Source organism: Ovis aries, chromosome 5 (assembly GCF_016772045.2).
Source record: "Ovis aries strain OAR_USU_Benz2616 breed Rambouillet chromosome 5, ARS-UI_Ramb_v3.0, whole genome shotgun sequence".
Classification (NCBI taxonomy): Eukaryota; Metazoa; Chordata; class Mammalia; order Artiodactyla; family Bovidae; genus Ovis; species Ovis aries.
The window spans coordinates 35,672,512-35,699,518 of NC_056058.1; the positions used below are offsets into that span (position 1 = coordinate 35,672,512).

The 27,007-nt window shown below is 39.7% G+C and overlaps 1 protein-coding gene across 2 annotated transcripts in view; it reads left to right on the forward strand.

Annotated features, from left to right (window-relative positions):
- FAF2 (Fas associated factor family member 2) overlaps positions 1-27,007 on the forward strand; it is a 69,168-nt gene that overhangs the window by 32,817 nt on the left and 9,344 nt on the right. For both annotated transcript variants that reach the window (XM_012178259.3, XM_004008699.5), the window contains 8 exons: positions 2,278-2,346; positions 17,126-17,260; positions 18,801-18,877; positions 21,207-21,345; positions 23,277-23,362; positions 23,461-23,552; positions 25,460-25,637; positions 26,601-26,772. In XM_012178259.3, the coding sequence (XP_012033649.1) occupies positions 2,278-2,346; positions 17,126-17,260; positions 18,801-18,877; positions 21,207-21,345; positions 23,277-23,362; positions 23,461-23,552; positions 25,460-25,637; positions 26,601-26,772 (948 nt within the window). The remainder of the gene's footprint in view (positions 1-2,277; positions 2,347-17,125; positions 17,261-18,800; positions 18,878-21,206; positions 21,346-23,276; positions 23,363-23,460; positions 23,553-25,459; positions 25,638-26,600; positions 26,773-27,007) is intronic.

A 27,007-nucleotide genomic window follows, 5' to 3' on the forward strand; every position in this document is an offset into this window, starting at 1 on the left:
AGAGATGTCATAGCCATCGGTTCTTAATAGATCTCTAGAGTTCTTAACAGAGCTTTCTAATTTTCCAGTATTTAAAACATAAAAATATATTAACAAAGTTTCTATACTGTGTAATTTAAATTTTTTTAAATTTCTGTGTAATCTTAAAAAATAAACAATTGCCTACCTAAAGAATGCAAACTTTAATTTTTGTTTTGTTCTTTTAAGCTCTGGAAAGGATATTCAGTCCAAATTAAATCCCTCGTGTTGTACATAAAAGAAGCTGGAATTCAATTATGTCTGATCCTTGAATCATAGGTTACAGAACCAAAACAAGAATCTCAGCCTCTTGACTCACCAGTGCATGTTACCACATTCTTGTCAGGTTGAGATCAATCTCTTTTTTCCAGTTGCTTGCTGGTTATTAAGAGGGATTTGTTGAGGATAGAGACTGCGTATTTATCCCTGTATCCCTGGATATAGTAATAACACAGAATAGACAATAACAGTAGACATAGGCTGCATGAAAAGGATAGATGGGTAGGTTTGGCTTCTCTCTTAGACCTTTAAGGAAGGCTAGGATTTAGCTTTGTGGAAGTTCTGGTCATTTGGTATACACAGAAGCTGTTAGATTTGTTGAGTTTTGGATACCTAAGGGAAAATAGAAAATAATGCCAAAATCTAGGTTGGGGCTACATTGTAGGAACACTTGAATTCCAAGCTAAGAATTTTGGAATTTATTATCCAGTTAGCTGAAAAGTTTTGAGCAGAGAAATAACACATACACACAACACAGGAGTGGGGAGACCAGGGGAGGTGGGGAAGAGTTAGGAAGAGAAATTATTTTGACCATTCACTTGAGGTATCATAAAAGCTTGATTGAAGATGCTAGCTGTGGGAATGGAAATATGGTTATAGATACAGAAAACCATCAGAACTTGGTTACCGATGAAGTGTGTAGTTCAAGGTATAGAGTACTCAGAGATGCGACCGAGGATCCAGATGTCATCTTCGCTTGTATAGTTTGGAAGGTGGTGGTGTCATTAACACATACAGTAGTTTTAAATGATATATTTGAAGTACTTGTGCCACATCTAGATGGAAATGTTGAATAGGCTATTGGAAATGTGCTGCCAAACTTAAGGAGAGAAGAAGTACATTTAGGAGTCATTTGAGTAGAAAGGATCATTGAAGGCTGAGGATTAAATGAGATTGCCAGGAAGAGGTAAAAGCCAAAGGAACATCTTCAGGAAATGTTCTACATTTAGAGGGGGATGAGAGAAGAGTCCTCTAGTCAAGGCTATGGTTTTTCCAGTAGTCATGTATGGATGTGAGAGTTGGACTGTGAAGAAGGCTGAGTGCTGAAGAATTGATGCTTTTGAACTGTGATGTTGGAGAAGACTCTTGAGAGTCCCTTGGACTGCAAGGAGATCCAACCAGTCCATTCTGAAGGAGATCAGCCCTGGGATTTCTTTGGAAGGAATGATGCTAAAGCTGAAACTCCAGTACTTTGGCCACCTCATGGGAAGAGTTGACGCATTGGAAAAGACTCTGATGCTGGGAGGGATTGGGGGCAGGAGGAGAAGGGGACGACAGAGGATGAGATGGTTGGATGGCATCACCGACTTAATGGATGTGAGTCTGAGTGACCTCCGGGAGTTGGTGATGGACAGGGAGGCCTGGCGTCCTGCGATTCATGGGGTTGCAAAGAGTCGGACACGACTGAGCAACTGAACTGAACTGAGAGAAGAGTCAGAGCAGATTTATTTGATCATAGACAAAGTGAAACCTAAAAATCGTGTAAGGAGAAAGGAGTAGGGAGAGTACTTACAGGAGGGAAGCATCTGAATTACAGATTCTTTTTAATAAAAAGTTTTACGTTTGTATTATAAGCTAAGTCTAATGCTGATAGGTAAGGTATGTAAATTAGTAAAAGGCATGCTTTGCAGAAAACCTGCATTATGTGAGTATGTATTATAAATAGAATAGATGTTTAACATTGATATTAAACTTAAATTTGAGAGAATATAGTCAAGTAGTCTTTTTAATTAAAAGCCTTGAAGTTAAGACAAGAATTTTTTTGTTGCTGTTGTTTTTTAAATTTTTTGTTTTAACATACATGATAACCATTTGAGTGAATTCTGAATAGTGATGTTTTACCATACTTGAATATCTGTTTGCCTTCAGCACTTGATAGAGTATTTCCCCTGCAGTATTTATAAGTATTCTAATAAGGGTAAAAATATCCACCATGTACTGTTGGTTTTCGCTAAGTAATTTTTTGTTTTTATCTTTCAGGATCTGACTGGCATAGAATCTATGGATCAATGTCGCCATACCTTGGAACAGCATAACTGGAACATAGAGGTATTATAGGATTCATTATGAGTGTACTTATTTCTTTGTTCCGTGCTCTGAAAACAGATCTCAAAGACATGTATGTTTCTTTTTTTCCTTTTCACAGCAAAAATCTTCTCTCAGTAGTTTTTTTTTTTTAATTTACAGCTCTTTAGTCTTTAAATTAACCACTCCAGTGTTCTTGCCTGGAGAATCCCAGGGACGGAGGAGCCTGGTAGGCTGCCATCTATGGGGTTGTACAGAGTCGGACACAACTGAAGTCACTTAGCAGCAGCAGCAGCAGTCTTTAAATTTGTGTGAAAGGTGAAGATTATGATCAGAGTTTATAAAATCACAGAAAAGATAGTGACCAAATCCCTCAGTATAGTGTCCCTCCCTCTTTATTTTTTCTTAATGACTCTTTGGGGAAAATACTGGTTTTTATATATTTGATTTACAGCTAGATTCCATAATGTGAACCTTTTTATTAAATATTTTAAAATTTACTCCGCTGAATTTTCTATTTGGTTATGTTACCTGCAGCTCGATTTTTTTTTTTTTTCAGTATATGGATCTTATGTTTTATTTAATGATGAATTGGCTAGTACTTCAGAATAATCTCAATTAATAATGGTAATGGCAAACACCTTGTCTTCACTATAATGCCTCCAATGTTTTATTATCAAGTGTAATGCTAGTTATTGTTCTGAGATAGAGCTACGAGAATGTAATAAGCTACATGAGAGCAGAGTGTTTTTGGTTTTTTTGACTGCTGTATTCCAGCATCTAAAATCGATCCTAGTATATCATAGGCTCTCAAATATCTGTTGACTGTTACTCTTTTCTTGCTTTATTAGTGGATGTTGAGTTTAATCAAGCACACTTTTGATATCTGTTGAACTTAACTGTTTTAATTATGGTATATTATTTGAATAGAGTACTGGATTACAAGTGGTATTTAGTTATTCAGCGCTATTTTTGAGCAATTTTAGGCTCTGGCACTATGCCAGCAAACAAGACTTAAGTCCCTATTCTCATGGAGCTTCAGTTTGTAATAAATGCTGTGAATAAGATGAGTACAGAAAATAGAATAAAGAGGATAAGGAAAGTCATTTTAATAGGGTGGTCAAGTAAGGCCTTTCTAGGGAGGTTATATTTGAGCTAACACCTGAATGATGAAAAGGAATGACGAATGTGAAATTTTAAGGGGAATGCATTTTAGGCAGAAGGCATTATGTTGCTCTGTATAATACTTTGGTATTGTCTCCTTGTTAGACTTTTATTTCAAGCATATGCTGGCTTTTAAAAATGACTGACTTGATAAAATGGGTTGAGAAGCCTAATTAGCATAGATTCAAAAGAAAGTAATTTAAAACTTGGCTTCTGCCTTTTCTGTATTAACTTCTTCATTTTCCTCCCATTATTCATGATCTATTTGTTGCCTGCTTTTTTCTTGATAAGCTTTCTTGAGGATCCTTTTTTCTTTGAGGTTTTCAGGATAGGTTTAGAAATTAGCATAGGCTATCCCAAACACTATGTCATTTTCTCTCTTCCGTATTTGTTCTATTATTCCCTCTTCTCATGGTTTTTATTATGCTTACTTTCCTTTTTTTAAAATGAGATTTGCTGGAGACTTACTGTACTTGTTTTGTTTATAAAGAACTTTTGTATTTATCAGTTCTTTCTACTGTTTATAAAACAAAATCTGACATTAATGAATTTTACCATACTTTTGTAGGTCTGTGTTCTTTTTTTTTCTTTTTTACCATTATGCTTTTTGCAGCTTTGTTGATTTATTTGTACTCTTAAATTTAAGCCTGTGAATTTTCTTCTGAAACTATTATTTTAAATGTTTTGTTTTCTTTTTTGGTCCAGGAGTTATTGAGAAACATTTTTTGTTTGTTTATATAGCTGTATAGATTTGTATATAATTTTCTTGTTACATAAATGGGATTATGCCATATTTACATTTTTTCACTTTCAGTAACTCATAAAAATAATACATAAAAGTAACTTTCATTTGAAGTTACACAAAAAGATGCTCAATATCACTTAAAACTATTACAGAAGTGCAAATCAGGACTACAGTAAGGTGCCATCACATACAAGTCAGAATGGCCATCATTAAAAATACTACAAATAACAGATACTGGAGAGGGTGTGGGGAAAACAAACCCTCCTGCCTTGCTGGCGGGAGGCAAGTTGGTGCAGTCACTGCAGAAATCAGTGTGACGGCTCCTCAGGAAGCCACAAGCGGAACCGCCATGCATTGCGCAGCCCTTGCCTGGGCGCCCACAGAGACGCACACCTGCCAGGCTCAGCGCGATTCGCCGCAGGAGGCATGGGGACAGCCTGCAGGGATGGAGGAAGAGCATGCCATGTGTGTGTGTACAGTGGGATACTGCCCAGCCACCAAAAAAGAAAAAAAGAAGTAATGCCATTTGCAGCAACATGGATAGAGCCGGGGATTATGTCATACTAAGCGAAATAAAGAAACAGAATGGTCCCTGTTCGTTTCCAAGGCAAACCAGTCAATACCACAGTAATCCAAGTCTGTGCCCCAATCACTGGGCACAGACTGAAGAAGCTGAAGTTAAATGGTTCTATGAAGACCTACAAGACCTTCTAGAACTAACACCCAAAAAAGATATCCTTTTCACTATAGGGGACTAGAATGCAAAAGTAGGAAGTCAAGAGATAAACCTGGAATGACAGGCAAATTTGGCCTTGGAGTAGAAAATGAAAAAATGAAACATCAAAGGCTATCAGAGTTTTGCCAAGAGAATGCTGGTCATAGCAAACACCCTCTTCCAACAACACAAGAGAAGACTCTACACATGGACATCACCAGATGGTCAACAGCAAAATCAGATTCATTATATTCTTTGCAGTCAAAATGGAGAAGCTCTATATAGTCAGCAAAAACAAGATGGGAGCTGACTCTGGCTCAGATCATGAACTCTTTATTGCCAAATTCAGGCTTAAATTGAAGAAAGTAAGAAAAACCACTAGACCATTCAGGTGTGACCTAAATCAAATCCCTTATGATTACACAGTGGAAGTTACAAATAGATTCAAGGGATTAGATCTGATAGAGTGCTTGAAGAACTGTGGACGGACGAAGTGACATTGTACAGGAGGCAGTGATCAGTACCATCCCCAAGAAAAAGAAAGGCAAAATGGTTGTCTGACAAGGTCTTAAAAATAGCTGAGAAAAGAAGAGAAGCTAAAAGCAAAGGAGAAAAGGAAAGATATACTCATTTGAATGCAGGGTTCCAAAGTAGCAAGGAAAGAAAAGAAAGCCTTCTCAGTGATCAATGCAAAGAAATAGAGGAAAACAACAGAATGAGAAAGACTAGAGATCTCTTTAAGAAAATTAGAGCTACCATGGGAACATTTCATGGAAAGATGGGCACAGTAAAGAACAGAAATGGTATGGACCTAACAGAAGCAGAAGATACTAAGAGCTGGCAAGAATACACAGAACTGTACAAAAAAGATCCAGATAAGTATGACCCAGATAACCACAATGGTGTGATCACTCACCTAGAGCCAGACATCCTGGAATTCAGTCAGTGGGCCTTAGGAAGCATCACTATGAGCAAAGCTACTGGAGGTGATGGAATTCCAACTAAGCTGTTTCGAATCCTAAAAGATGGTGCTGTTAAGGTGCTGCAGTTAATATGCCAGCAAATTTGGAAGACTCAGCAGTGGCCACAGGACTGGAAAAGGTTAAGTTTTCATTCCAGAGCCAAGGAATGTTCAAACTACCACACAGTTGCACTCATCTCACATGTTAGCAAAGTAATGTTCAAAATTCTCCAAGCCAGGCTTCAGTATAGTATATGAACCGTGAACTTCCAGATGTTCAAGCTGGATGTAGAAAAGGCAGAGGAACCAGAGATCAAATATCCGTTGGATCATGGAAAAAGCAAGAGAGTTCCAGAAAAACATCTACTTCTGCTTTATTGACTACATGAGTGTTTCACTGTGTGGATCACAACAAACAGTGGAAAATTCTTGAAGAGATGGGAATACCAGACCACCTGACCTGCCTCTTGAGAAACCTGTATGCAGGTCAGGAAGCAGCAGTTAGAACTGGATGTGGAACAACAGACTGGTTCCAAATAGTAAAAGAAGTACATCAAGGCTGTATATTATCATGCTGCTTATTTAACTTCTATGCAGAGTACATCATGAGAAATGCTGGGCTGGAAGAAGCACAAGCTGGAATCAAGATTGCTGGGAGTCTGATAACCTCAGATATGCAGATGACGCCACCCATATGGCAGAAAATGAAGAAGAACTAAAAAAGAGCCTCTTGATGAAAGTGAAAGAGGAGAGTGAAAAAAGTGGCTTAAAACTCAATATTCAAAAAACAAGGATCATGGCATCCGTTCCCATCACTTCATGGCAAATAGATGGGGAAACAGTGGAAACAGTGAGAGACTTTATTTTGGGGGCCTCCAGAATCACTGTAGATGGTGATTGCAGCCATGAAATTAAAAGATGGTTGCTCCTGGGAAGAAAAACTATGACCAACCTAGATAACATATTAAAAAGCAGAGAGATTACTTTCCCCACAAAGGTCCATCCAGTTAAAGCTATGGTTTTTCCAGTAGTCATGTGTGAATGTGAGAGTTGGACTATAAAGAACGCCAAAGAATTGATGCTTTTGAACTGTGGTGTTGGAGAAGACTCTTGTCCCTGGGACTACAAGGAGATCAAACCAGTGAACCAAGACTCTGATGCTGGGAAAGATTGAGGGCAGGAGGAGAAGGGGATGACAGAGGATGAGATGGCTGGATGGCATGATCGACTCCATGGACATGAGTCTGAGCAAACTCCAGGAGATTGTGAAGGACAGGGAAGCTGGTGTGCTGCAGTCCTTGGGGTTGCAAAGAGTCGGTCACGACTGAGCGACTGAAGAACAATGATATAGATGTGTATAAATGAATCACTTTGTTGTGCAGCAGAAATTGATCAATTATACTTCAGTTTTTAAAGATCAATTAATAGAAGAAAATTTAGCTGAAAAAGTTCAAACAAAGCCTAAGATTAAATATTAAAAAATCTGGCTCTGATCACTTCCCTACCACTGTCTCACAGTCCTACATTCCCAACATAGTAGTAGTAACAATTTCTTTTGCTTTTTTCCCAGATATTTCTGTGCCACTCTAGAAATATTTGTGTGTCAAAAGTGAAAAGTGAAAGTGTTCGTTGCTCAGTTGTGTCTCTTTGAGACCCCCATAGATGAGCCTGCCTGGCTTCTCTGTCTGTGGAGTTCTCCAGGCAAGAATACTGGAGTGGGTGGCCATTCCATTCTCCAAGGGATCTTCCTGACCCAGAGATCAAACCTCGGTCTTCTGTATTACAGGCAGATTCTTTATGTTTGAGCCATCAGGGAAGCCCCAAAATATGTATGTTGTTCTCCAGAGAGCTTTTATTTATATAGGCTGTATCTGTTTATTACCATGTTGTTGCTCTGTTCAGTCACTCAGTTGTGTCTGACTCTTCGCGACCCTATGGACTGCAGCACGCCAGACTTCCCTGTCCTTCATGATCTCCTGGAGCTTGCTCAAACTGATGTCCATCAAGTTGGTGATGCCATCCAATCCTCTTATCCGCTGTCGTCCCATCTCCTGCCTTCAATCTTTCCCAGCATCAGAGTCTTTTCTAAGAGTCTTCTGTTCAGGTGGCCAAAGTATTGGAGCTTCAGCATTAGTCCTTCCAGTGAATATTCAGGGTTGACTTCCTTTAGGATTGACTAGTTTAATCTCCTTGCAGTCCAAGGGACTCTCAAGAGTCTTCTCCAACACCACGGTTCAAAATCATCAATTCTTTGGCACTCAGCCTTCTTTATTGTCAAACTATCACATCCATGCATGACTACTGAAAAAACCATAGCTTTGACTATACGGATAGTTGTCAGCAAAGAATGTCTCTGCTTTTTAATAAGTTGTCTAGGTTGGTCATAGCTTTTCTTCCAAGGAGCAAGCGTCTTTTAATTTCATGGCTACAGTCACCATCTGCAGTGATTTTGAAGCCCAAGAAAATAAAGTCTATCATGGTTTCCATTGTTTCCCCATCTATTTGCCATGAAGTGATAAGAACGGAGGCCATGATCCTCATTTTTTGAATGTTGAGTTTTAAGCCAACTTTTTCCCTCTCCTCTTTCACCTTCATCAAGAGGCTCTTTGGTCCTCTTTGCTTTCTGCCATAAGGGTGGTATCATCTGCATATCTGAGGTTATTGATATTTCTCCTGGCAATCTTAATTTCAGCTTGAGCTTCATCCAGCCCAGCATTTCACTTGGTGTATTCTGCCTATAAGTTAAATAAGCAGGATGACAATATACAACCTTGACGTACCCATTTCCAAGTTTTCAACCAGTCCGTTGTTCCATGTCTGGTTCTAAGTGTTGTTTCCTGACCTGCATACAGATTTTTCAGGAGGCAGATAAGCTGGTCTGGTATTCCCATCTCTTTAAAAATTTTCCACAGTTTGTTGTGATTCACAGTCCAAGGCTTTAGTGTAGTCAGTGAAGCAGAAGTAGATGTTTTTCTGAAACTGTTGCTTTGTCTGTGATCCAGAGGATGTTGGCAATTTGATCTCTGGTTCCTCTGCCTTTTCTAACTCCAGCTTGAGCATCTGGGAATTCTTGGTTCACATACTGTTGAAGCCTGGCTTGGAAAATTTTGAGCATTACTTTTGCTACTGTAAGATGAATGCAGTTGTGTGGTAGTTTGAGCATTCTTTGGCATTGCCTTTCTTTAGGATTGAAATGAAAACTGACCTTTTCCAGTCCTGTGGCCACTGCTGAGTTTTCCAAATTTGCCGGCATATTAAGTACAGCACCTTAACAGCATCATCTTTTAGAATTTGAAATAGCTCAGCTGGAATTCCATCACCTCCATTAGTTTTTTGCTTAGTGATGCTTCATAAGGCCCACTTGACTTCACACTCCAGGATGTCTGGCTCTAGGTGAGTGATCACACCACCATGGTTATCTGGGTCATGAAGATCTTTTTGTATAGTTCTTCCGTGTATTCTTGCCAGCTCTTCTTAATATCTTCTGCTTCTGTTAGGTCCTTGCCATTTCTGTCCTTTATTGTGCCCGTGTTTGCATGAAATGTTCCCTTGGTATCTCTAGTTTTCTTGAGGACTTCTCTAGTCTTCTCTCGACTTCTCTAGTCATTCTATGTTTTCGTCTATGTCTTTGTATTGATCACTTAGGAAGGCTTTCTTATCCCTTCTTGCTGTTCTGTGGAACTCTGCATTCAGATTTTCTCCTTTGCCTTTCACTTCTCTTCTTTCCCACATATTTGTAAGGCCTCCTCAGATAACCAATTTGCCTTTTTTGCATTTCTTATTCTTGGGGATGGTTTTGATCACTGCCTCCTGTACACTGTTACAAACCACTATCCATAGTTCTTCAGGCGCTCTATCAGGTCTAATATCTTGAATCCATCTGTCACTTCTACCATATAATCATAAGGTCATATCAGAATGGCCTGCTGGTTTTCCCTACTTTCTACAATTTAAGTCTGAATTTGGCAGTAAAGGGTTTACAGTCTGAGCCACAGTCAGCTCCTGGTTTTTTTTTGTTTTTTTGTTTTTTTTTTCCTGACTGAATAGAGCTTCACCATCTTGGTCTTCAAAGAATATAATCAGTCTGATGATGACCATCTGGTGATGTCCATGTGTAGAGTCATTTCTTGTGTTGTTGAAAGAGGCTGTTTACTATGACCAGAAAGTTTTGGCACAACTCTGTTAGCCTCTTCCCTGCTTCATTTTGTACCCCAAAGCCAAATTTGCCTGTTACTCCAGGTATCTCTTGACTTCCTACTTTTGCATTCTAGTCCCCTATGATAAAAAGAACATCCTTTTTTGGTGTTAGTTCTAGAAGGTCTTGTAGGTCTCCATAGAACCGTTTAGCTTCTCCATTAGTGATTGTGGCATAGTCTTGGATTACTGTGATATTGAATGGTTTGCCTTGGAAACAGAGATCATTCTGTCGTTTTTGAGACTGCACCCAAATACTGCGTTTCGGACTCTCTTGTTGACTATGAGGGCTACTCCATTTCTTCTAAGCAATTTTCGTCCACAGTTGTAGATGTAATGGTCATCTGAATTGCTCATTCCACTCCATTTTAGTTCACTGATTCCTAAAATAACGATGTTCACTCTTGCCATCCCCTGTTTGGCCACCTCAAATTTACCTTGATTCATGGACCTAACATTCCAGGTTCATATACAGTATTGTTCTTTATAGCATCGGACTTTACTTTTATCACCAGACAATCCACAACTGGGCATTGTTTCCACTTTGGCTCAGCCTTTTCGTTCCTTCTGGAGCTATTTCTCTACTCTTCTCCAGTAGCATATTGAGCACCTACTGACCTGGGGAGTTCATCTTTCAGTTTCATATCTTTTTCTTAGTTTAGTAATCATTTTTAAAATAATAAACTCATTGTATGTTAACATAAATGTTTGCAGATATTTTTGTCTGGCTTAGTAAAAAAAAGCTGGATCTTCATATTCACTTCTGCTTTTAATCTTTTGTGATATATAGTTTTAGTTGAAGTATGTGAAGAACATCTGGCTTCACCCAGGTATGTAATTTTTAAGGGGCAGTATAATTTAGTAACATTAATTTCAGTACATTTACATTGTTGTACAACAATTAACCACTATCCATCTTTAAAACTTTTTCATCTTCCCAAATAAACTCTCTACCCACTAAATCAGTTATTTCCCATTACTGTCTCTGCCCAGCCTCTGGTAACCACAACTCTACTTTCTGCCACTAGAAAACTAGACTATTCTAGATACATCATATAAGTGGAATCAAACAATGTTTGTCCTTTGGTATCTGACTTATTTCACTTGGTTATCCATGTCACAGTATGTATCAGTTTTTTAACTGTCAAATAATATTCTTTGTATGAATATACCACGGTTATCTTTATCCATTCATCAGTTCATAGATATTTGGATTGTTTGCACTTTCAGTTTTTATTATTAATGTTTCAGTGGATATTAGTGTATAAGTTTTTGTGTGGGACATATGTTTTCATTTCTCTTGGGTATCTAGGAGTAGAATTGCTGAATCATGTGATAACTCTAGGACTTTCCAGGTAGCTTAGTGATTTAAAAAAAAAAAAAAGAATCTGCCTTCCAGTGCAGGAGATAGAGCAGACTCAGGTTCAATCCCTGGGTCAGGACGATCCCCTGGAGGAGGAAATGGCTACCCAACTCCAGTATTCTTGCCTGGAAAATCCCATGAACAGAGGATCCTGGTGGGCTACAGTCCATGGGGTCTCAAAGAGTACCTTTTAAAGAACTGCCAGACTGCTTCCAGAGGTTACACTGTTTTATACCCCCCAGAATAGTGCATGATGGTTCCAGTTTTTCTACATCCTCACGTGCACAGGTGCTCAGTCACTTAGTTGTGTCCTCTTTTGTGACCCTGTGGACTGTAGCCCACTAGGCTCCTCTGTCCATGGGATTTTCTTGGCAAGAATACTGCAGTGGGGTGCTGTTTCCTCCTCCAGGGGATCTTCCCAACCCAAGGATCCAAGCTATGTCTCCTGTATTGGCAGGCAGAGTCTTTACCACTGAGTCACCTAGGAAGTCCACACCCTAACCTACAATTTGTAAAAATCTGTCTCTTATTATATTATATTATAGTCATTCTAATGGATGTTAAGTAGTATCTCATGATTTTCGTGTGCATATTTTGATGATTAATGATGTAGTATATTTTTTATAAGTATTTTGATCATTTGTTTATCTCCTTTGGGGAAATATCTATTCAAGTCCTTTGCCCATTTTTAAATTGAGTTGTTTGTCTTTTAAGTGATAAGTTGTAAGAGTCCTTTATATACTGTAGATACTAGACCCTTAACAGATCCATGATTTGTAAATATTTTCTCCTATTTTGTGGGGTTGTCTTTTTTCTCTGTGATAGTGTCCTTTGGTACATGAAAGTGTTTAAGTTGTGATGAAGTCCATTTTATCTGTTTTTTTCTTTTGTTGCCTGTCCTTTTAATATCTTATCTAAGAAACCATAACCTAATCCAAAATCACAAAGATTTTTTTTTCCAGCTATGTTTTCTTTTAAGGGTTTAATAATTTCAGCTCTTACATTTAGGTCTTTGGTGTATTTTGAGTTAGTTTTTGTATACAGGGTGATTTTAGTAGGTCAGCTTCATTATTTTGCAGTGGTATCCAGTTGTCTCAGCCTTATTTGTTGAAAGACTGTTCTTTCCCATTGAATTGTGTGTCAACACTTTAAAATGTAAAACCTAGAGGCAAAGTTTAAAGCCAGCTATGAAGGTTAGAGAGCATGCAGTCCTCTGAAAGACCATCCTTACCTCTGTTAGCAACTGCAAGTACAAGGTGTTCCTAAAACCATATGCAGGTTTGATAATTCACTAAAAGAGCTTACTGAAAACTATTACAACTCATGGTTGCAGTTTATTATAGGGAAAGGATACAGATTAAAATCAGCTAAAGAAAGAAGCTCTTTGGGCAAAGTCTTGAGTTCCAAATACATGTTACCCTCCTGGCCCAGGTGTTTAACAATAGGCACCAAGTGTTACCTACCAGGGAGGCTCACCACAGCTTCAGTGTCCAGTTTCTCAATGAGGCTTTATTACAGAGGCATGATTGATTTGACTAGTTGCCTGTGTCATTGAACTCAGTCTCTAGGTTGACTGATACTGCATTACTCAAAGTCTCCAGCTTAAGTTACATGGTTGGTTTTTCTACGGTGCTTCAGTTCAGTTCGGTTCAGTTCAGTCGCCCAGTCGTGTCCGACTCTTTGTGACCCCATGAATCGCAGCATACCAGGCCTCCCTCTCCATCACCGTCTCCTGGAGTTCACTCAGACTCACGTCCATCGAGTCCGTGATGCCATCCAACCATCTCATCCTCTGTCGTCCCCTTCTCCTCCTACCCCCAATCCCTCCCAGCATCAGAGTCTTTTCCAATGAGTCAACTCTTTGCATGAGGTGGCGAAAGTACTGGAGTTTCAGCTTTAGCATCATTCCTTCCAAAGAAATACCAGGATTGATCTCCTTCAGAATGGACTGGTTGGATCTCCTTGCAGTCCAAGGGACTCTCAAGAGTCTTCTCCAGCACCACAGTTCAAAAGCATCAATTCTTTGGCGCTCAGCCTTCTTCACAGTCCAACTCTCATATCCATACATGACCACAGGAAAAATCATAGCCTTGACTAGACGGACCTTAGTCAGCAAAGTAATGTCTCTGCTTTTGAATATACTATCTAGGTTGGTCATAACTTTTCTTCCAAGGAGTAAGCGTCTTTTAATGTCATGCCTGCAGTCACCATCTGCAGTGATTTTGGAGCCCCCCAAAATAAAGTCTGACACTGTTTCCACTGTTTCCCCATCCATTTCCCGTGAAGTGATGAGACCGGATGCCATGATCTTCGTTTTCTGAATGTTGAGCTTTAAGCCAACTTTTTCATGCTCCTCTTTCACTTTCATCAAGAGGCTTTTTAGCTCCTCTTCACTTTCTGCCATAAGGGTGGTGTCATCTGCATATCTGAGGTTATTGATATTTCTCCTGGCAATCTTGATTCCAGCTTGTGTTTCTTCCAGTCCAGCGTTTCTCATGATGTACTCTGCATAGAAGTTAAATAAGCAGAGTGACAGTATACAACCTTAACGTACTCCTTTTCCTATTTGGAACCAGTTTGTTGTTCCATGTCCAGTTCTAACTGTTGCTTCCTGACCTGCATACAGGTTTCTCAAGAGGCAGGTCAGGTGGTCTGGTATTCCCATCTCTTTCGGAATTTTCTACAGTTTATTGTGATCCACACAGTCAAAGGCTTTGGCATAGTCAATAAAGCAGAAGTAGATGTTTTTCTGGAACTCTCTTGCTTTTTCCATGATCCAGCGGATGTTGGTAATTTGATCTCTGGTTCCTCTGCCTTTTCTAACTCCAGCTTGAACATCAGGGAGTTCATGGTTCACGTATTGCTGAAGCCTGGCTTGGAAAATTTTGAGCATTACATTACTAGCGTGTGAGATGAGTGCAATTGTGCGGTAGTTTGAGCATTCTTTTGCATTGCCTTTCTTTGGAATTGGAATGAAAACTGACCTTTTCCAGTCCTGTGGCCACTGCTGATTTTTCCAGATTTGCTGGCATATTGAGTGCAGCACCTTCACAGCATCATCTTTCAGGTTTTGAAACAGCTCCACTGGAATTTCATCACCTCCACTAGCTTTGTTCGTAGTGATGCTTTCTAAGGCCCACTTGACTTCACATTCCAAGATGTCTGGCTCTAGATGAGTGATCACATCATCATGATTATCTGGGTCGTGAAGATCTTTTTTGTACAGTTCTTCCATCTATTCTTGCCACCTCTTAATATCTTCTGCTTCTGTTAGGTCCAGACCATTTCGGTCTTTTATCGAGCCCATCTTTGCATGAAATGTTCCCTGGGTATCTCTTAATTTTCTTGAAGAGATCTCTAGTCTTTCCCATTCTGTTCTTTTCCTCTATTTCTTTGCATTGATTGCTGAAGAAGGCTTTCTTATCCGTTCTTGCTATTCTTTAGAACTCTGCATTCAGATGCTTATATCTTTTCTTTTCTCCTTTGCTTTTTGCCTCTCTTCTTTTCACAGCTATTTGTAAGGCCTCCCCAGACAGCCATTTTGCTTTTTTGCATTTCTTTTCCATGGGGATGGTCTTGATCCCTGTCTCCTGTACAATGTCATGAACCTCATTCCATAGTTCCATCAGGCACTCTATCTATCAGATCTAGGCCCTTAAATCTATTTCTCACTTCCACTGTATAATCATAAGGGATTTGATTTAGGTCATACCTGAATGGTCTAGCGGTTTTCCCTACTTTATTCCATTTAAGTCTGACTTTGGCAATAAGGAGTTCATGATCTGAGCCACAGTCAGCTCCCGGTCTTGTTTTTGTTGACTGTATACAGCTTCTCCATCTTTGGCTACAAAGAATATAATCAGTCTAATTTCGGTGTTGACCATCTGGTGATGTTCATGTGTAGAGTCTTCTCTCTTGTGCTGTTTGCTATGACCAGTGCATTTTCTTGGCAAAACTCTGTTAGCCTTTGCCCTGCTTCATTCTGCATTCCAAGGCCAAATTTTCCTGTGTTTTTCCAGGTATTTCTTGACTTCTACTTTTGCATTCCAGTCCCCTATAATGAAAAGGACATCTTTTGGGGGTGTTAGTTCTAAAAGGTCTTGTAGGTCTTCATAAAACTGTTCAACTTCAGTTTCTTCAGCGTTACTGGTTGTGGCATAGACTTGGATAACTGTGATATTGAATGGTTTGCCTTGGAGAGAAACAGAGATCATTCTGTCGTTTTTGAGATTGCATCCACGTACTGCATTTTGGACTCTTTTGTTGACCATGATGGCTACTCCATTTCTTCTGAGGGATTCCTGCCCGCAGTAGTAGATATAATGGTCATCTGAGTTAAATTCACCCATACCAGTCCATTTTAGCTCGCTGATTCCTAGAATGTTGATGTTCACCCTTGCCATCTCTTGTTTGACCACTTCCAATTTGCCTTGATTCATGGACCTGACATTCCAGGTTCCTATGCAATATTGCTCTTTACAGCATCGGATCTTGCTTCTATCACCAGTCACATCCACAACTGGGTATCGTTTTTGCTTTGGCTCCATCCCTTCATTCTTTCTGGAGTTATTTCTCCACTGATCTCCAGTAGCATGTTGGGCACCTAATGACCTGGGGAGTTCCTCTTTCGGTATCCTATCATTTTGCCTTTTCATACTGTTCATGGGGTTCTCAAGGCAAGAATACTTCTCCAGTGGACCACATTCTGTCAGACCTCTCCACCGTGACCCACCCGTCTTGGGTTGCCCCGCAGGCATGGCTTGGTTTCATTGAGTTAGACAGGGCTGTGGTCCTAGTGTGATTAGGTTGACTAGTTTTCTGTGAGTATGGTTTCAGTGTGTCTGCCCTCTGATGCCCTCTTGCAACACCTACCATCTTACTTGGGTTTCTCTTACCTTGGGCGTGGGGTGCGTAGCTCCACCATAAAATCCCATAGCAAAGATACTTTTACCAGGTGTGACGTTGATTACCTCCAGAAGCTGAAGGTAGAGATCAGATTTCCCTTTGGGTAAAGCCAAATTTTCTAACTATACTGGGACAAATATCCAGTTTCAGGGGCAGAGTTAGGAAAGGAATGAAACTTTTTTTTTTTTTTTTTACTGAATATCATCTTTGTGCCAGGAATTATATTAGGATTTTGTATGGTCATCTCATTAAATTTTCAGATTAACCCTGAAAAGTATTGTTTATTTATTTTGCATGTGAGAAAACTGAGGCACATAAGCCAAGCAACTTTCTCAGTGCTGGAGCTAGGATTCAGACCTAACTTCCTCTGCTCCAAAGCCAAGCTTTCCCTCAATACCAACTGATCAAGATGGCTCCATTGCACAGTTCTGGGGGCACCAGACACAAACTGTGTCTACAGTTTGTGTTCTCTGTGGGTGGTTTTTCTTATGCTTGTACAGTGAAACACCTTGTAACCTGGCCACCCTAAATAGTATATACCATCTGAGTAAAAGCAGTGAGCTTCCAGACAGGTTCCTTGGATGCCTCTGTATATGAATTATGGAGCCATCACCACACATTGCCTCCCACCTTAGCAAGTTAAAAAAGGTTCATGAGTGTGTACCCCCTGGTGACCTATTTTGACACACCAGCAATAGTTGTCTCTTCTAGGTTGATATGAGCATCACTGAAGTGCTACTGTTTTTTTCTTCTCAGGCTGCTGTGCAGGACAGATTGAACGAGCAAGAGGGTGTACCGAGTGTTTTCAACCCACCACCATCACGACCCTTGCAAGTTAATACAGCTGACCACAGGATCTACAGCTATGTTGTCTCAAGACCACAACCAAGGGCAAGTTATTTCATAGCTGGAACCTCTCCCTTTTTTATTGTAAAAGTTCTCTTACTTGGTTATGTTGATCTCTGTATGATAGGAGCAAAAGGAATATTGAGAATATAAACCTGTTAGCTTGACCTAGCTCCTTGGTAGATTTATTGGGTTTATCATTTTTTTCTTGATTCCTTAGTGAACCAATGAAAGTAACTATTATTTTCCCTGTTTCTGTGCCAGTTACTTGAAGAGTTTTCTGTGCCTTGTTTTATGTTTATGACACTTTGTCTGCATGTATTTATGTGTCTAAAAATGTTTGCTGTGTGTTTAGTAGACCCTGCACTTTTAAATTAAAATGTTTACTGAATTCTTTGCTGTTTCATTTTGCTTAATTTTAAGCTACTTCTAGGGAAATACTTGGAAGTTCTGTGGGAGCCTTGGCCATATCTTTGAAATTAATCTCAGGGCTAGTAGTAGCAAGGAAGTGATTCAGTTATATTCAGTTGGCATTTAAGAGTGTTTCAGGGTACTTGATATTTTGCTGTTGGGAATCTAGAGATGAATAAAGAAGCATTCTTCCCTCTTCAGATTATTCACAGTCAGATTAGGGAAGTCAGGTGTATATACTCACAGTGAACTCCAGAGAACTTTTAGAGTTTCCCTTTCTTATTCTTAAGAGTTAACACTCACTTCTTACACTTGAATTTAAAATGTATTCTGTCATTCCTTTTGCAGAGTACTTGGTAAAATTTGAAAAACAGAGTTTCTAAGTAGCTATTTTAGAGTATTTAACAGTAGAAGAGCACAGAATCTTAGAGGATTATATGCTTCAAGGAGTAGTTCAAAAGAATTTCTGGCGGTCCAGTGCTTAGGATTCTGCACTTGACTGCATATGTGCCCAGTGTTACTCCAGTTTGTTTTGGGCTTGACTTTGAGACCCTAATGTCGACTAATAGAGTTCCAGAGCTCTAGAGTTCCCTGGCCATGGACACAAAGAGGATATCAGATTAACATAATATAATATATAATAAATGCTTTGTAAGCTATAGAGCCCTATGTATTTATTAGTTAATAATAAGAGTAGCAATAATCAATATTGCTAAAATAATTAACACTACTGTTGAGATTAGCAGGTATTTGGAGATTTGTAATTGTGATTAATACAATCATTCGTCACTTTTATACAGAGGTCCAGGGTAGTAATATTGGTTATCTTTCTTGTTATTTCTATATACTACATTTTAATGTGTTAACTCTAAAAATGAAAGAATGAGTATTTATGATTTGGGGAGGAAAACTTGGAATTGAATTTGACAACTAATATAAGTAGCTGCACAAAAAGTGTTCAAGCAGATTTAATATAAAAATAGTGTTAGTATTAGATGAAATGAGGTCCTAAGTAGTTGGTTTTTTAAGAAAGATGAAGTGGTCCAGGAAAAGAGAACCATATGTGACAGAAGGAGAAATCACATAAAGGACAAAAAAGAATGAAAATCTTATCTAGCAATTAAGGTGTTACGGGTTGGGAGAATGATATCTAACTTTGTTTTTGGAATTTCAGGGGCTGCTTGGATGGGGCTATTACTTGATAATGCTTCCGTTCCGGTTTACCTATTATACAATACTTGATATATTTAGGTACGTACCTTTGTATCCATGTGTTTAGTAGCAACAGGGTAGACTTTGGAGCAGAAACAGATCAGAATAAGGTTTATGCTCTTATAAATTTTGACTTGCCAGTTTATCATCATATTGAATACCTTTTCTAAAGTATTTCATATAGCATGAAAATATTTTCAGTTTTTCGAACGTAACAACAGATTTTACCATTTTCACAAATGAGTCTGCCTATATTTATTGTATCCTCCCTATCCCACCATGTTTTCCCCCTACATTCCCCAGTTAGTCTTCACACCCTTTCTGTTCCAACCTTTGTTACCTTTGCTAGCTTCACGCTCCTTGTTAAGTTTCACCCGAATGCATCTTACAACTCATAATTCCAACAGATTGACTTGCTCTGAAATGACCCATTTTTCCCCAGATTCCTCCTATAACAGTTTCACTGTTCTAGACACCCCTTCTGTACGTTTCCCTTTGTCTTGGCAACCCATAGGTTGCTGGCACTATAACCCTTCCACGTGTGTGTACACCCTTGCTTCACACCTTCACTTTTCTTCTCACTTCCTTCTTTTACCGTTTGGAGAGCTCAGCACAAGAAGCTACAGAAAGACTGCAAAACGTCAGGGGACCCAAGGTGCACATCAGACTTGAGTGTCTGATCTAGAACTCAGTAATAGATGAATCCACACCTGATCTTTACGGAGAACTAGAATGTTTATGGGCATCCAGGCCAATAAATGTAGCCTTGTATGCATACAGCGCAACCTGTACCTGCCTCTGAATACAGGCTAATCTTTGCCTTACTCTAGGGAACAGAGCCTGAAGGTACGGACCGACCAGCTTCAGAGGTGCATGTAAAAATCTTTAAAATCATTTGCTATCTCTGTTTTGTTTTTTTTTTAAGCTAATTGTCCTAAATTGTGTTGGCCATTGGACTGTTTTGTGATGAGAAAGAACAACAACAAAAGATAATTAAAACCTTTATCCATTCATTCATAAAATTTGAAAACTTGGAGTAATAAGATAATCCTAAAATACTTGATTTCAGATAAAGTTATCAAAACATTAATCTTAAGGATTTCTAATCACTCCTCCACATACACAGCTTCTTTCTTTTGTTTTTAATTTGCTTTGGAATGTTTGTGTCAATGAGTTAGATTTGATTATTCAGGAGAAATTCCAAGTGACATTGTGTGTATATGGGGAATTTGTTAAGGGGATAAAGAACTGGCTTAGTATTTGCTAAGGAGAGTATCATAGTGTAGTTAGCTTTTCTATGCTGAATCAAGTATGTGAATATTGTTCACTTCCTTGGGGAAAAATATGCATGGCATGTGTTACTAATTTTAATGCAACTGTATCATCCAAGCAACTTGTTTAATGTAATGTAGCACCTTGACTTATCAAGCCCCTGCTCTTTTGCCTTTTATGGAAACCCAAAGGATAAATAAATGGTATTGTACAAATGTGATAAGATGGCCTCTTCAGAAACAGATCTACCATCTTTAAACTTAAGTAACTTCCAAGTCTTCAACTCTGCCAAGTGTTGTCTAGATCCATTTTATAACTTCCTCTATGGATGCTGTCAACCATAAATCACTGAGCAGAGTTTACTTGCCCCATTGATGAGCAAGTAAATCGTGACTGCAAGTTTGGATTTGAAGTTCTTGTCCATAATCCGAATAGTTTGGGAATGTGGATTCATAACTCAGAATTCCAGGAGAACAGAAAGGAAAGGGAGAGGCAAGTAGAACAACCAGAAAGAGACAGCCCTGTTCTAGAACAGCACTATCTAACAGAACTTTCTGTGATGATGGAAATGTTGTGTATCTTCACTGTCTATTATGGAACCCATTAGCCACACATGGCTGTTGAGCACTTGAAATATGGCTGTAGTGAGTGATGAACTAAATTTTTTGATTGTATTGAATTAATTTTCTTGGTAATTTAGATAGCCATATGTGGCTCTTGGCTGCTGTTTTAGACAGTGCCATTACAAGAGTCTGAGGGCACAGCCTGACTCTTGACCTTTGTGGATATTGTGTCTTCCTTTCCCAGTTCTTTCAGTCCTAAATTTTTCTGCAAAAAGCACTTAATATTTGTTTACACCAGTGTTGAAATTTATAATCCTAGTAGTTTGCATTCTTCTTAAACAGGCAGTTGCACAGCTTGCTGCTTTGTGGCTTTGGAGCCAGACTGTATTCTCAGGTTTGATGGTCCACTCACAGGTGATTCACCTCCCCTTGCTGCCAAGCCTGTGGCTCTGTGTAGGAATCTTTACAAACTGGCCCACTCCGTGTGCACTACAGTAAGCCGATTCATGTGATATTTATTCCTTCTTCCCCAGGTTTGCTCTTCGTTTTATACGGCCTGACCCTCGCAGCCGGGTCACTGATCCCGTTGGGGACATTGTTTCATTTATGCACTCTTTTGAAGAGAAATATGGGAGGGCACACCCTGTCTTCTACCTGGGAACGTACAGCCAGGTCAGTGCCACAAACCATATAGATGCCAATTTATTGATACGGTTCTATCCTCAAAGGAAAGCATAGGCCAGCACTGATCATGTCATTCTTTTATTCAAAACCTTTAAATGACTTTTTATAGCTTACACACACACACACACACACACACACACACACACACACACACACACACGCCCTTTAGCTGGGCCCTCTTTGATCTAATCCCAACCTCTTTTGAGGTCTTTCCTGCATAACTTGTTTCCCTGTACCATAGGTTCCAGCTAAACAATCCCCTTAACACACTCTGTAACGTCCCACCTCTGTGCCTTTGCTTTTACTTTGCTGTTTCCTCTATCTGGAATGCCTTCCTCACATTTTTGTTAACTGGAATCTTGCCCATCCTTCACCAGCTCGTGTCTCTCCCCTCTTGTACCTTTCCTGATTGCTGAACTCTACCCTGCCTACTTATAGACTAAAATAGTCTTGTTTTTTTTTTTTTTTTTTTTAATCTTATAGCAATTTCACAGTCTTCCTTATTTTATAGTTGTTTGTGTTCATGTCTTATCTCCTATACAGACTATAAGCTCCTTGTAGGCAAAGCCTAAGTCTTCTTGGATCCCTCACAGAACTGAATAAGGGCATAGACCATAGACTCAAGGCAGCACATCTCATTTAACCCAAGCAACACACACCTTTGACTGTTTTTATCTCTCAGGGGGCGAAGATTAGTAGGAGTTCTGTGGGTACTGGGCATACCCCTACTTCACCAGAAACAAATGTAGAAGTAGCATGGTGGGCATGTGCCTAAGAGTGGTTCTGTTCTGCAGCCTCCAGGATTCCTGAATCTATCTGGAAAAGGAGAAAAATGCTGATTCTTGCTTCCTGTGTGATTCTCCCACATCTTTTTTTTCTCACTGGCTGCTCCCACCCCACTCAGTAAGCCTTAAGCACCTACTATATGCCACACATTGTGCTCAATGCTAGAGATACATTTGTGAATGAGATGGGACCTCTCATACACCCTCTTTGCTGTGATCCTGAGGGTAGACCACTATTGGTCGTTCAGGAAATCTTAATTGAATTGTAATGTGTCCAGGAGTCTACAAATGAAAAAGCATACACAGGAATCTGGGACACTTGCCTTGTTTTTGAAGATCTTTTAAAACTCATGCTCTTTAAAATGCCCTTGGGTCCCTCATTTTCTCATCCGTTTGGCATGTGGCAAGGGATCCAGCTTATCTTCACAGTATTTATTATGCTGTAGCTGCTGCTACTGCTGCTAAGTCACTTCAGTCGTGTCTGACTCTGTGCGACCCCATAGACAGCAGCCCACCAGGCTCCCCAATCCCTGGGATTCTCCAGGCAAGAACACTGGAGTGGGTTGCCATTTCCTTCTCCAATGCATGAAAGTGAAAAGTGAAAGTGAAGTCGCTCAGTCGTGTCCTACTCTTAGCGACCCCATGGACTGCAGCCCACCAGGCTCCTCCGTCCATGGGATTTTCCAGGCAAGAGTACTGGAGTAGGGTGCCATTGCCTTCTCCGTTTTGCTGTAGCTATAAAGTGACAAAATTCTCGTCTCCTTTTTCAGGTCAGATTCTCCTGTTTTTATCTTCCTTTAGACTGTGGGAACAGCTGACTTTTCTGTGATTACATGGGGCTTTTTTCTGTCAGGCTGCTTATACTTTATTCTCACTTGCCTAATAGAATTTAAATCCTAACAACACTAAAAACTTTTTCATTGAAGCTTATTAGCATATGGACTTTCTGTTGGGAGAGGAATGCCAAGGGTGTGAAGATAGAAGCCCAGGAGTTTTCTGCTTTTCTTGCTTACCTTCTTTCCTTATTTCTTCTTTTGTTCCTAAATACATAGCTGTATCCATTAGGATCTTTATTCTAATTAAAAGTGTGAGGCACAGTCATCATCATAATTAGTGATCTTCTGTTTCTCACAGGCACTTAATGATGCCAAACGGGAGCTTCGCTTTCTTTTGGTTTATCTTCATGGAGATGATCACCAGGACTCTGATGAATTCTGTCGGTAAGTGGATTGTTTTTTTCCTTCCTCTTTTCTGATCTTATCTGCTGATAGTTGTGGAAAGCAAGTTCCTCTTATGTCATTTTCATCCCTCTCCACAGCAACACACTCTGTGCACCTGAAGTTATTTCACTAATAAACACTAGGATGCTCTTCTGGGCATGCTCCACAAACAAACCTGAGGGATACAGAGGTAAGTTGTGTGGTTATTTTTTCCTCATTGAAATTGTTAGAATATCTTTCAGATAATCTGGACAGACATGCCATTTATCGCATGACTATTCTGTGGCCAACCAAACCTCTCAGCAGTCACAAGAGATGGGGATTGTATTACCTCCACTGTATAGTTTAGGTGTTTAAGCTGCTGGCCCAGGATCATACAGTTAGCAAGTTTTGGAGCACGCTCAGGTCTGTCAGACTCTAGCCCACTTATTACAGTTAACCATTGCCAGAACCTGTTTTGTTTTTTAAAATACCCAGTCCTGGCCAGCAACTTGCCTTTAATCTTAGTGGGCTTTTTACCAGAGAGTTTATTCTTGTCATTAGCAATTTTACCAGAGCTTCTTGCACAGTGAGATAGTTGTTTGAGTATGTTGAATGCCCATAGGGATTCAGAAAGCTCAGATCTTTACTGACTGTAACTAACTCTTGCTGCTGCTGCTGCTGCTGCTAAGTCACTTCAGTCGTGTCTGACTCTGTGCGACCCCATAGACGGCAGCCCACGAGGCTCCCCAGTCCCTGGGATTCTCTAGGCAAGAACACTAGAGTAGGTTGCCATTTCCTTCTCCAATGCATGAAAATGAAAAGTCGAAGTGAAGTTGCTCAGTCATGTCTGACTCTTAGTGACCCCATGGACTGCAGCCCACCAGGCTCCTCCATCTATGGGATTTTCCAGGCAAGAGTACTGGAGTGGGGTGCCATTGCCTTCTCCGAACTAACTCTTAACTGGAGGTAAATATCTTTAGAAGTCAGTGTAAGATATATCAGCTTCCCTGGTCGCACAGTCGGTAAAGAATATGCCTGAAGTGCAGGAGACCCAGGTTTGATCCCTAAGTCGGGAAGATCCCCTGGATAAGGAAATGGCAACCCACTCCAGTGTTCTTGCCTGGAGAATCCCATGGACAGAGGAGCTTGGCAGGCTACAGTCCATGAGGTCACAAGAGTTGGACATAACTTAGCAACTAAACCACCATAAGATATAAAGGCATCTAGTGAAGGAAAACAGTTTACTTTGCAGCTACTTCTGTTCAGCAACTTTTGAGTATATATTGGCATACAGGTTCTGTGCTAAATCCTGAGAACCAAAGATGCAGTAGATGGTTTGTGCATCCTGGAATCCGAGTTGTTGTTCCTAATTGGTTTTTAAACAGCTGATAAGTCCTTGCATATTTGACACTCTAATATGGCTTTGGAGATGAGCAGTGATAGAAGGAGACTAAGGATATTTTTATAGAAGCTTAAAATCCCTTCTTTTCAAATCATAAGGTAAAACTGTTATGGTACAATCTTGGTTATTTGGAGGACCAACTTTCTAAGCTTGTTCAGAATAGAAAAGCTAGCCCTTTTTTTAATTGGGTAGCATGTATAGGACATAGGAAAAGGGGATAAGGAAGGGATTGGATAAAAGGAACAAAAGATAGGGAAGATGATGGTTGAGATCATCACCAGTAACAGAAAACTGGAGAGTTGCAGCCTTGGTCTCTTTAGGCTTGACCCCAACCAGCACAAAGGAAGATTATTATAATAAGCAGTAGCCAGAGTCCTTGTATATCCTTTTTGCTCTGTCAAATAGACATTGTCCTTGAACTCTGCAGCCTGCTCTAGCATCATCATGACAACCACACCCCACCAGAAAAGCCTGCCCTCCTCTAATCAGACTGATTGGACATAGGAACATGAATATATAACAACAACAACAACAACAAAAAGATTGAGAGAGTAGGGGAGGAAAAAAGGTAGGCAGGGAATAAATGACACCTCCACTGTTTCCCAGTTGAGACTAAAGCAGTTATCTCTTGCTTGTTGTGTGAACTCTTAAGATAATTATTCTGTTTTATCCCTAAGTCCTGCCCTTGATTTTTTGGATCTTCTTTCTGTCAGTCTCACAGGCTTTAAGAGAAAATACCTATCCATTCCTGGCCATGATTATGTTGAAGGATCGGAGGATGACTGTGGTAGGACGTCTAGAAGGCCTCATTCAGCCTGATGACCTCATTAACCAGCTGACATTTATCATGGACGCAAATCAGACTTACCTGGTGTCCGAACGCCTAGAGAGGTACAGGGGAGTTCCTCTCTGGAACTGAGAGACCAGCTGCAGACGTGGGTGCCTTACCTGGGGCTTCACAAATCCTGACTTCTTCTCAGTGTTAGGCAACTTCAAAAGCCTTCTCCATTTAATGTTAAAATATTCATATATGGATACTTTGACCTAAATAACTCCATCAGATCATTTGTCCTTGGAGATGTCATTCAAAATAAAGACTCTGTGCTCAGGATTATAAATCATGTCATTTAAAATAGCTGAGCATGATATAAAGAACTTAAATATAAAAACTGAGAAATGGTTATAACTCCCCCCCCCCCATCGTACAAGTAATATTCAGGAATTAATGTAGGAAATTCAGGAAACACAGAAAAGCACAAAGAAGAAATTTTAAATAATTCATAAACCCTACCACCACTTTAACATTCTGGGATATTTTCTTTTAATTTTACAGACACAGACACACAACACTCTACATAGATACCCAATTTTTCAGAGAGAAAAAGAAGTATACCAAAATGTTAGTGTTTCCTTTTTGATTAGTACAACTCTGAATAAGGTGTTTCTGTATTTTTCAAATCTGCTAAAATATCTGTATGGTTTTTTGATTTTATAAAAGCAACATATACAAAAATGCAGTTACCCGAGAAGGTATTTACCTATAAAATATGATATTGATGATCATTTGATGGCAATAATACTGAGTTACTTCTGTTAGGATTGGGGGGAAAGGATAGTTTTACATGAAAAATTAAAAAGAAGTGGAAAAGCTCGCCATTTCTTTTTCTGCCAAATTAAATTAAGAGACAGTGCATTTAGATTCTGTTTGCTTTCTTTGTACTCTCTCATGATAGTGTGAAATAGTTATCTGCCGAGATTGTCAACCTTTTTAACCCCCTAAAAAATTTCAGTATAAGGAAATGCAGGGCTTTGTGAGGTTTATCTTTTCCTTTTGTGCTTCTGATCTGTCCACAGGGAAGAACGAAACCAGACCCAGGTGCTGAGACAGCAACAGGATGAGGCCTACTTGGCCTCTCTCAGAGCTGACCAGGAGAAAGAGAGAAAGAAGCGAGAGGAGCGAGAACGGAAGAGGCGGAAGGAGGAAGAGGTGCAGCAGCAGAAGCTGGCGGAAGAGAGGCGGCGGCGGGTGAGGAGCCCGTCTCTGCTTCTGCAACTCCCAGACTGGTCTTAAGTGTGAAAGGAAAAAACTAGATGATAGGATTGTGGATGATTTAAATTCTCCGTGCCATTTTAATATTTACTACATTTTTCACAAAAAGTATTTTTTAAAAAGTTTATTAAAACAAATATAAGAGTAAGTATAAAGGTTATGTAAAACAACTCTGTTCCATGAAAAGGAAGCATAAACAGATAGTAAACAG